Consider the following 11,752-nt stretch of genomic DNA (forward strand, 5'->3'; position numbering starts at 1 on the left):
GCAGCTTGTCCTTGCCTTTTAGCTTGTGGTCTTGTGGTGGAAAATCATCTTGAGCTTGTGTTCCTTTGAAATAAGTGGGGTCATACTTCTCTTGTTGAGGAACAAACTTCGTCTTGGGGTATTGATCTTCTTCCCACTCAACTCCATTGGCATTCAACTTTCGTTCAAAACCAACACCTTGATTCTTCCGGTGCCTTCCTTGCTTGCGTACAATTTCCTCAAATTTCTTACTTCCGGCAAGGCTCTTGGAAACACCTTTCTCTATAATTCCCTTCAATAAGCTATTTTCTTGCTCAAGTGTAACTTGGCTAAGAGAATCATTAGTGGAATCAAGAGAACTACTAGAAGCAACAATATTGGATTTAACATGATTATTGTTGCTACTAGAAGAAGAATCTTTCTTGCCCTTGTTGCTAGATTTTACTTGTGGCATATAAGTAGACAAGAGTAAACGCTTGGCAATGTAAGAAGAACTTTTCTTTCAAAGATCATCATTGATTGATTTTACGAACCCATGCTCTTGTTCCAAATTTAGCTTCTCGAAGCCTAGCTTCTCATGAGTCTTTAAAAGCTCTCGATGATCCTCTAGAGTTGTTTCATGAGCTAACTTAAGAGTGTTTAGTTCTTTAGTTAGACGCTCAATCTCCTTCTTATCATTGTCATTCGTTTCATCTTGATTAGCATGATTAATAGCAAATTCATCATAGTTTTCATCACTAGTGTTCTCAACAAGTAAATCATCATCACCTAGCAAATCATCTTCATTACTATTGAAATCAACATACTCGGGGTGTGATACCTTAGGGCCTTTAGCCATGAAGAATCTTCCAATTCCTTCATTTGATGAGTCAAATATGTCATAGTAGTTGGATGACACAAGTGCAAGACCGGCAACACCTTCCATCTTGAGTATATCCGGAGTCGGAGTGATAACTTCTCTTGGAACCGGATACCCATTCACCAACGTGAGCTTGATGTCTTTGTCTTGTATAGCTCTTTGATGACTTGTCCTTTCTTTTCGAATCCTTGCATATACGAGAGGGTCTTCATTCATAACGATCATCTCTACTCCTTCTCTCTCTTGGTGGTGATTCATCTCTTTTACTTCTCCTTTTAGGTGAATCTTCTCTTCTCTTATAGGGAGCCGTACACTCATTGGAGTAGTATCCGGGTCTTCCACAATTGTAGCAATTGCGATCACGACTAGAAGATCTTTTATCACTGTAGGACCTTGACTTAGAACTTCTCTCTTTGCTTCTATTCTTATAGAATTTGTTGAAGTTCTTCACCATTAAGCTCAATTCTTCATTGAAGACTTGCTTCTCACTTGATGTTATAGGAGCATCACATGAAGCTTTGTAAGCACCACTTGACTTGTTGTGGAGCTCTTTCTTATCCTTAAGTGACATCTCATGAGCAACAATTCTACCAATGACTTCCGTTGGCTTGAGATCTTTGTAGTTTGGCATCATTTGGATCAAGGTGCACAGGGTATCATATTTTCCATCCAAGGTTCTTAGGATATTTTTTATGATGAATTTGTCGGTCATCTCTTCGCTTCCTAAGCCGGCAATCTCATTTGTGATGAGAGCAAGCCTAAAATACATCTCAGCGACTCCTTCACCATCCTTTATTTTGAACTTGCCAAGTTGACTTTGAAGCACATCCAATTTAGATTCCTTAACAGACTCGGTACCTTCATGCATATCAACCAAAATATCCCAATTTTTCTTTGCATTCTCAAGGCGGCTGATTTTGTTGAATTCTTCGGGGCACAATCCGTTGAAGAGAATATCGCAAGCTTGAGCACTGTATTGCAACATGTTCAATTCTTCCGTGGACGCTTCATGATCCAGTTCTCTTCCATCCTCGAAGTATTCACCTTGCAAGCCAATATACACACAATAGCCCAAACGGCGGGGTTATGACCAAGAATATGCATTTTCATCTTATGCTTCCAACTAGCAAAATTTGTACCATCAAGTAAGGACCTCTACGGTGGTAATTTCCCTCGCTAAACACCATACTCTCCTAGGTTGTGAAAACAAGGCCACCAAAGCTATGAAAATCAAGACAAATAAAGACCAAAGCTCTGATACCACTTATAGGATCGAAAGTATGTCTAGAGGAGGGGGTGATTAGACTACTTGATCAAATCAAAATCTAACTTTTCCTAATTTTAAGTGTTGGCAAATTTTAGCAACTAGGTACAAGTCAAGAAATCAACCTACTCATGTAATTCTAAGAGTATAGCAGCGAAAAGTAAAACATCTATCTTTTATTATATGCTTAAAACAATAGAAAACGAACGATGGTGATTTGACACTTTAGAAATTAAGATGTATCATCGGTGAAGATCTAAATTGATATTAGGCAAGGACACGAGCGTATACTATTGCACACGGATTAGATCTATACTATTGCACGTGAAGTATACTATTGCACGTGAAGGAAACTGAAACAGATTGGTATTAGGCAACAAGGTGGACGTATACTATTGCACACGGAATAGTTTCCAGCATACACTCATCCGTACCCAACTCAAACTCAATAACCTTTGGACTAATATAAAGGTTGGGGCACACACCCCAAAACGCCCACGGAATTAACAAATGCCATAACACCCAACACCACGCGTATGAGATTGAAGGCAGATCCACACACGCCAGTATGAAGATTGAAGGAGATCCACACAACGCCATATTGACACACGCCAAGAACATCAACTTCAACAACAAGTAGACTCCACACGAATCGAAGGGGTGACATACTGCAGGACGCCCAGCACATCGAACAAGGGAAGAAGAAACGCCAGAAAATCATCAATAGTAATATATAGCTGAAATCTCAAGGTCTGTTTAGATCTTTCCATCCTGCAATAAACATCAACTGCAACAACAAGTAGACTCCACACGAATCGAAGGGGCGACATACGGCAGGACGACCGGCACATCGAACGATGGAAGAAGAAACGCCAGAAAATCATCAACGGTAATATATAGCTGAAATCTCGAGGTCTGTTTAGATCTTTCCATCCTGCAATAATTTTGGGTAAATATTAGTGCAATATCATATGAACCACTCTTTTTAAAATTGTTTTGAAGGCAATATCTCTATGACGTACATGAAGTTGAGTGAGTTAACCGCAAGAGGACAGACATGGAATATTAAAGCCAAAGTAATGAGAATGTGGGACTCGACCAACCCTTTGACTGATGAACTTATAAGCATCAATATGATCTTGATGGATGAGCAGGTATTTTCTTCACATAATCAACAATGGGATTGTTTTACTGTTAAAACTACTACTAAGATTTTTCTTCATTAAATTCTGAAGGGCCATACAGTTCATGCTGCTATCTGGAAGAATCTAATTGACACTACAGAGCAAAGATCAACGAGGGTTTTATACATGCTTTTAGCAATTTTTAAGTTGTAGATTCGACAAAATATCAGCCAGTCAACAATGAAATTAAAATTATCTTTTTATACAATACAAAATTAAAGGAGATGAAAGGTTCATCGGATAATTTTCCAGATTACTACTTCAAGTTTGCTGGCAAAGATACCCTAAAAGAACGGCTAGAAAAAGACCAACAATGCTCAGGTATGTTGATAGTCATATTCTTACTTCCAAGTGGTAAATTTAAATTTGAAGTCATTTGTTGGTAGTTGTATTAATAGACTCCAAATTAATAACTTCCTAATTTTTAAGTCTTCAATCTTCAAATTTGCAGATGTCATTGGGTTACTTACCAAGATTAAGCCAATAGAATTAAGGATAACAAAGAAGAAAACACCTTCAGATATACGTGAGATTGAAATTCTAATGTCAGAGTAAGTGTATATCCATGCCTCGATTTTTCACTGAAGGGTAAAGACTATTTTCCTCCACTTATATTATTATTACCATTAATTATTCAGGGGTGATAAAAATCAGAGTATCATTATGGGGAACATTAGCTCACCATTTAAGTGAGAATGTAATATGCAATGAAACAATTATTATTGTTACCTCAACAATGGTGCAAAAATTCAACGGTAAGTTCAATATGTTTACACGTCATTTTTTATACCAAAATAATCTATATCTATATCTATACCTACTAATAAACCAAGGTGATATTCTTGGTTTCGTCCCGCATTAGATATTTTTTTCCATTAGTTTTGATCGACAGTACGTTCAATTGCGAGGTGGTACTAAATTTTTTGGTCCGCATCCACATCCTCTCAATGGGCCTGCACGCACGTTCCGGCGTGCACGCACGTTTAGGTACCTTACCTGATTTTCACACGTACTCACAATAATCCCACCTCGATTGCTTTCATGAAATCCTACCAATTTATATACATACGCAAATTGCCTGTAATATCAAAAACTAGCCTCTTGGATCAAGAAACACAGAACGAGTAAAGAGAAAGAGAGAAGGGAGGGGTCAGACATGACCGGTAGTCCGGCGCACGGGGCTCCCGGAGCAAGGCAAGGGACGGAGATGGCTGAAGAAAAGGGAGGCAGTTCGGTGCGAACGGAAAAGGGCTTCAGCGGCCGCCCGAGATGGCGTCGCCGGGAGGAGGAAGCGGAGGCGGAGATGGCCGGAGGAGGTAGGGCAGGGCAGACCGGCAGCGCGCGGGCTCCCGCTCTCTTTGTGAGCGTGTCTGGCGGCGCTGGGATTGGGAGGATAGGATCGAGGGAGTTGTTGGGGATCGGGGGGATAGGTTAAACTTATTGGGCCGGCCTGGCCGGTTGGTCCTTTCCCTCTCCCGTCATTACAGAAATTAGGAAAAGAGGCAATGATGAAAAAAATAGGTAGCTAGGTTGCATGAAAAAAATATGAAACTTTTCTTGTGGTGTGCATGATTTATACTTAGGTCCACAAAAGAAGTTTCACCGAAATTGGAGAATTTTGGAAAAAGTTTTGGGGGCCAAACTTGTAATTGAAAATGCAAAGGATTTTGGAGAAGGTTGGAATGGAAATTGGAAAAGAAATTAAATAAAATACAAGGAAAGCTCAAATGATTTTCCAAAAATGTCCATAGTTTTAATTTGGTGTGAAATATTCAATCATGATGAAATGTAAAAATAAAATAAAATAAACATTATAATGACGACAGAATTGGTCTCGGTTTGTTACAACTCCGATCTTATGTTATCTTCTTACGGAGGTTCAATCTATTCATGAGAATTCGTTATTTTCAATAATCTTCTAAGAAACTGGCAGCTAAATTTGATAACAAAACTTTATTTTTGATATATAATTTTTTGAATAACAAGTTAGAGGGAAATAGCATCGATTTTCATAAAAAATATTATGCAACTCACACAAAAAATTACATATATAAAAAAAGGGTAGTATAATTATATACACCACTTGACCTAATATTGGAAATTAGCATAACACTAAAACCGATTATGTAATATTTGTTCTCTTTTCTCTATTTCCACATATCAACAAAAATCGTTGATAAGGATCAGGTAGGGCAAGGAATGGGAAAAAGGGTGTGTGATACTACTCAGTCTCATTTTTATATTATGGGACATAGGGAGTAATCTTTTTTTCCCGTTGCAACGCACTGGCCCATGTGCTAGTAAATCTAATAGATTTATTGCTTATTAAATAGGTTTGTGCCTAAAGTCAACTAGCGCCACAAGATTATATACCAATCTAGATATACCCGAGACTTGGGAACTTCGTGGCAGGTATTAAGCACAATTTGTAGGTACTGGTGATATAGAAGTTCATAATATATCTTCATTTACTAACTTTTACTTATAGCCACTCCGCCGAAGAAACTCTACCAAAAATGATGGAGATAGATAAAAGTACTCAAGGTACACTGGAAGATCAAATGTTTTACAGAAGGATAACCTTAAAAGAACTTACTGGAATCAAGCACGACAACCCAACAGATGAGGTAATGAATCAGAACTCTTCTAAGATATGATATTGTAGAAGCCTCCAAGACCTACAGATGTATTTGACATATTTGTATGAGTGACTGCATATTCTTTAAAGTGCTATATTTTCTTCATCAACTTTAAGTACTTTGTGTTCACAACAATACTACAATTGATCGGTTACAAGAAAATATCCAATGGTGGTACATGTCATCCAATGTTTGCAACAAAATTTCTATGAAAGAACCGCATACTTATTATTGCAAGAATTGTGATGCGTATCCAGAAGGTGTAACACCTAGGTAAGCATATTCTCTTTATTTGACCATCATTATGTACTATTACATTTGCGTTACACTAATGAAATGTGATTCTAGGCATCGCATTCGACTTCAAATTATCACAGTGCCACTACAAGTTGCACTTTATTTGATGAAGAGGTTGAAAGAATGCTCGATATGTCAGTCTCATTCCTGTTGGATTCCTTAGATGGAAAGTCTGAAGAAGTCCCAAATATTATACAAGAATTATGTGGAGAAAGACCTATCTTTGGATTCAAACTCAACAATAAGAACCTCACTCTAGGCATGCAGAACTATGCAGTAAAGGAAATATTCGTGCCTGATGAGAAGCTTGAGAAGCGACACTTAGAGGATAAAGCTAAAGAGGTAATGGTCTATCAAACTATCAAATCTATTTAAACACCAATTATTATACTCTCTTATATTGAACTATTGAAGCAAGTATTTACAGTTCTTGAACCATTGTGCTCAACAGGATTTGATGGATGATGAAGTGGACAACATGTTAAAACAAGAAACAAAAAAAAACTGAATGAGCCAGTTAGAAAGGTGGTTGAATACTTCACCGTCCGAACTTTTCTTTTCATAAATTCATCCGTTAATGTGATTTTTGTAGGTACAAATTAGCAAATGTGATCTTAACAAAAACGCATGTTAGTTGGTCCCTGTGTAAGAGGAGCTAGAAGTTAAAAGAAATGGGAGTACAGTACATCAGAAGGAGCATCAACATAAAAAGTCATCAACAAGTGTCGATGGCGGGAAAAGGAGGTGAAGATCGGTTGTATTATCAGACCCGGAAGATGAAGAAAATGAAAAATGTAAATCTGAAAAAGCAGGGCCCAAAAATACCAGAAGTGTTCATGCAAAAAACAAAAAGATAAAAGTTGAACATGAAGACTCAGATGTTCGTAACACCAAGGATAAAAGTATCGTCAATGCAGGCACAAGGATGACACGAAGTTCGTCTAAAAGGTCTAACAACATCAAGACCAAAGGTACTGATGTAAAATTTGAGGACACAAGTCGTCAACTGGAAGGTCAAGTACGCCAAACAAGACCCAAGAGACGAAGAACCTTTGCCAGTAACTTTTTGGGACAGTAGTTTATCCACAGAAATAAGCCAGAGTATATGCTCATAAGAAAGGAGTAGATGTTGTTTACTTAGTGAACTCTGTGAATACAACATATTCAACATTTTTATATATGATATGATCGATATGTATGAACAATATGACATTTTGTTTTTAAACAATTCAAGTATTGTATACTATTCAGAAGAGAGAATGAGCAGTACATTCATTTTTAATCAATTTAACTGTTAAGCAACATTCAGAAGATTAGCATTGCATTTGTGTGGTTGGTCAAAGCTCTGATGTGCTACAACATTTGCTACAACTACAATGTACTAGCATGGCCTAGAATATATGAGAATAAATGCTCAGCAATTTTAAAAAGATTGAGTTGGAAATCCATCTGGAATACTATAGAAAAATAAAATAATCAAAATCATAGCTTGACTGCGAATTGATCCATATGAAGCCACAATGAAATTTAAAACGGTCGAAAGACGAATTGAGCTTTTCTCTAGGGTGTATATTATTATGTCACGAACAAGCGTATGATGGTGACTGCAGACCAAAAGCTTAATTTATTTTCTCACTAACCCAACCAAAAATTTTTCACACAAAAATGTATTTGTGGTAGACGCATAGCTAGCTGAACTGGTCCTAGACTAGGCAACATAGTTCAAGGCCAAACCTGCGCTGCTACGTACGACACTAATGCACCCAGCTTCCGCTCCTTAGTATTTGTTGCGCCGCGTTGCTCCACTTAGGCCAGACGGCTACTTGGTTCACTTCGCGGCAGCTCGCCTGTGCCGGCGTCTCAGTGCGGCCGCGCCACCGCCTGCCTTCCTTGGCGCAAGATATTCAACAGATCCAGCGAGAATCTTATCCCAGCAGGTAGCCGGAAGCTAATCGGAAGCGATTTGCTCATGCCGAAGAATATCATTGTGTGGAAGAGGAACAGTCCATTGATACGAAGTCTAATGAATAGTCCTTAAATCTCAATCTCTATTGTATCAGCTCCATGAAAAAGTGCCTGCAGCATGGAGATTTAAATATCTTCTTTACTAAATCATGAGCGTGGAAGTGGCATGGAGATTTTACCCAACAATTTCTAGTCTTGGAAGAAATTTAACTCAGGTAAGATGCAGAAAAAATTAGGGATTTTACCTGTGCAGGCTCCCCCAAATCCATTGGGCAATAGAGGTCGGGAGAGACGCCGCGACGTACATCTTCCCTCCGCTTAAGCTATGGTTGACGGCGGTACGCCGCTACGAGCAGCCAGCGACGGGCGCATGCGCTGGTGCTGCCTCATCAGAAAAGAAGGGGATAAGAGCTGCGCTAGAGCCCCATAGGGAAAACATCTTGGTGACCATTTACAAAGTTGAGGCAGAGCTAAAAAAACGACCAAAAATAGCAGTCAAAGCGCACGCTAAATTTTGGTCCACTCTAGGAACAAGGTCTAGCCGGTCCCAAGCCCAGGTGAAGGAGGAGGGTTGTGATAGACTTGGTGAGCCAACGTAAAAATTCAGCCACTCTTATGAAGATAAAATAAATGAAAGCATGGTCATGTGGCGGGCCTTGGAGAAACACAAAGTCCCAGCAAAGTACATTACCCTTATCATGGACATGTACGATAATGTTGTGACAAGTGTTCGAATAAGTGATGTCGACACTGATGACTTCCCGATTAAGATAGGACTGCATCAGGGGTTAGCTTTGAGCCCTTATCTTTTTGCATTGGTGATGGATGAGGTCACAAGGGATATACAAGGAGATATCCTATGGTGTATGCTCTTTGCGGATGATGTGGTGCTAGTTGACGATAGTCGGACGGGGGTAAATAGAAAGTTAGAGTTATGGAGACAAACCTGGAATTGAAAGGGTTTAGGCTTAGAAAAACTAAAACCGAGTACATTTTTTTTTTTGACAAAGGGTGAATTTTATTATTCAAAATGAAGCATCAAGTGGATACAAACACAATGAACGTACACCCGGCCTCTGCATAGCTAGGATGCACATAGCCGACACTAACGCACAAATACCTAAAACATGCCGGCAAAGAGCAAAGTCATACAAGACCAAAGCTATGCCTAAGCGATAAAAAAGTGATCAAAACAACGATCGACAAAGTACTACAACGACCATATCTGCACCAACCATCTCTTTGACACCAAAAGGACCATGAGATTCTTCAACGGCAACGCCTTCAAGAAGGAAACAACGCCCATGCGCCACCGTCACTGGATTCGACCATCAAAGGTCAAATGCTAGGTTTTCACCCTAAAGAACAAGTCCGAGCATCCAAGAAATGCCTTCAACAAGGTAACAATGTGAAAGCATCGTCATTGCCAGGTATACCAACTCTGGCCATACCTAGGGTTTTCACCTCGGAGCTCGAGACAAGGTACTCGAGAAGCACCACATCAAAGTCAACATGTGTTGTCGCCACCACTTTTCCGCGATTCCAACAGCTACATGTGTTGGGCTAGAAATCACCCTCGTTACTGCACAACCATTCCCTCTGCATCAAGTCGCCGTCCATAGATTGCATGTCACTGTCGAAGACTGACTGACTGACTGAAGTGAGAGACACTGAAACCCATAAAGAAGCCTTTTGCGTGCATCTCACAATGTCGTCAGTATAAACCGCTAACAGTAGTCACTGGATCTGGAGGAAGAAACCATCACAAAGACCTTTCATGACCATCGCAATCCGCAGCTAGGGTGCCGCCATACGTAGGCCGAAGTGACCACTAGACGGACCATCGTTGCGGCGGAGCACACTACACCAGACAGTCACCTCACAGGAGAGAGTGCCGCCCAGGCCCATCGGACGCCATGGCCAGATCTGAGAACGACACCTTGCAGCGTTCATGCACCGTCACGGACATCATAGCCGGGTTGTGCATGACCTCTGTCAAGCTTGTCGCCAGGCATACCGGGCTGGTGCTCATGGCGGCTGCAGCCAGCAAGAGCCGCTCCGAGGCGACACCACGCCCCGCGTGCACCAGATCGAAGCGAGCAGCACATCCCGCATCTGCTTGTGCTGCTTCTCCTGTACTGTTGCGTGAATCTGCTAGTCCAACATCGCTATTTATTAGCACTATGAACCGCCGCATCTACGTAGAGGCTGATGCGGTGCCGCCGGAGTTTCATCGTCGCTGCTGCTCACTTCTACTCGTCGCTGCGGAACTGCCAGGTACATGATGTGCAGTTTCAGTACTACTAGGTGTGAGGAGGAGGAGGTTAGCCTTGATGGCCAGGTGGTACCCCGGAAGGACACCTTTCGGTATTTGGGGTCAATGCTGCAGGAGGATGGGGGTATTGATGAAGATGTGAACCATCGAATCAAAGCCGGATGGATGAAGTGGCGCCAAACTTTCGACATTCTCTATGACAGGAGAGTGCCACAAAAGCTAAAAGACAAGTTCTACAGGACGGCGGTTCGACCCGCAATGTTGTATGGCGCTGAGTGTTGGCCGATTAAAATGCGACATGTTCAACAGTTAGGTGTGGCGGAGATGCGTATGTTGAGATGGATGTGTGGCCACACGAGGAAGGATCGAGTCCAGAATGATGATATACGAGATAGAGTTGGGGTAGCACCAATTGAAGAGAAGCTTGTCCAACATCGTCTGAGATGGTTTGGGCATATTCAGCGCAGGCCTCCAGAAGCTCCAGTGCATAGCAGACGGCTAAAGCGTGTGGAGAATGTCAAGAAAGGGCGGGGTAGACTAAATTTGACATGGGAGGAGTCCGTTAAGAGAGACCTGAAGGATTGGAGTATCACCAAAGAGCTAGCTATGGACAGGGGTGCGTGGAAACTTGCTATCCATGTGCCAGAGCCATGAGTTGGTTGCGAGATCTTATGAATTTCACCTCTAGCCTAGCCCAACTTGTTTGGGACTAAGGCTTTGTTGTTGTTGTTGCTGCTGCTAGGAACAAAGTACAAATGGAATCAACTTCCGATAGCCGTGCACTTATATATATAAAACGTAGTATTTCTAAGCTTCTAAATGGCACTCACAGATAAATTAAATCTTTAAGGGTCAAATAAATTAAATCTATCATACATAATTTTCACGTAATAGAGAAAATGAACACAGAAATAGAAAAATCGTTTCTTCAATATATTTTATGAATGCTAAAATATCACATGATAATTTCAAATTCGCCATGCAAGATCTTTAAAACATAACTTCACATGGTCGTAGCTTCCGTTCTAAATTCTATATAAAAATAGACTATACTTTTTAACATAATATGAACGCAAACGCTCATACATACACACATACACTCACCTCTATGAACGCAGACATGCACACCTTACACCTATGAGCACCTTCGATGGGCCGAGCCGGCACATCATCTTGAGATTGACAAAGTTGCCACAGACGCCTTCGTAGCTGATCGGACGTCTCCTCTCACTGAACGCACGTCGCTGGAAGGCCTAAAATAAATTCAGGAAAATGTTACCACCAATGTCA

The 11,752-nt window shown here is 40.7% G+C and overlaps 1 protein-coding gene across 3 annotated transcripts; it reads right to left on the reverse strand.

The window, feature by feature from the left end:
* Positions 1-2,472: 2,472 nt before the first annotated feature.
* Positions 2,473-8,682, reverse strand: LOC123053008 (uncharacterized). 3 transcript variants are annotated; one of them, XR_006425256.1, is made up of 4 exons: positions 8,433-8,682; positions 7,957-8,298; positions 5,883-5,964; positions 2,473-3,036 (listed from the first exon to the last, which is right to left on the reverse strand). XR_006425256.1 is itself a non-coding variant. In XM_044476378.1 (3 exons), exons 1-3 carry the CDS (start codon positions 8,454-8,456, stop codon positions 2,729-2,731), a joined length of 414 nt encoding a protein of 137 aa, XP_044332313.1. In that variant the 5' UTR covers positions 8,457-8,643; the 3' UTR covers positions 2,473-2,728. The 3 variants fall into 3 exon arrangements, 1 of the variants encoding a protein (XP_044332313.1); XR_006425257.1 differs by lacking the exon at positions 5,883-5,964; XM_044476378.1 differs by lacking the exon at positions 7,957-8,298 and having other exon boundaries at positions 8,433-8,643.
* Positions 8,683-11,752: the final 3,070 nt, after the last annotated feature.

The sequence above is a fragment of the Triticum aestivum genome, chromosome 2D, assembly GCF_018294505.1.
Source record: "Triticum aestivum cultivar Chinese Spring chromosome 2D, IWGSC CS RefSeq v2.1, whole genome shotgun sequence".
Taxonomy (NCBI): Eukaryota; Viridiplantae; Streptophyta; class Magnoliopsida; order Poales; family Poaceae; genus Triticum; species Triticum aestivum.

Excerpts from the sequence above, each read along its gene's own strand:
- LOC123053008 (XM_044476378.1), bottom strand. The coding sequence starts at position 8,456 with ATGGATTTGGGGGAGCCTGCACAG. Across the intron at positions 5,965-8,432 it reads ATTTGGGGGAGCCTGCACAG|GTCTTGGAGGCTTCTACAAT; the intron begins GTAAAATCCCTA and ends ATACATCTGTAG. Across the intron at positions 3,037-5,882 it reads GGTTGTCGTGCTTGATTCCA|GATGGAAAGATCTAAACAGA; the intron begins GTAAGTTCTTTT and ends AAATTATTGCAG.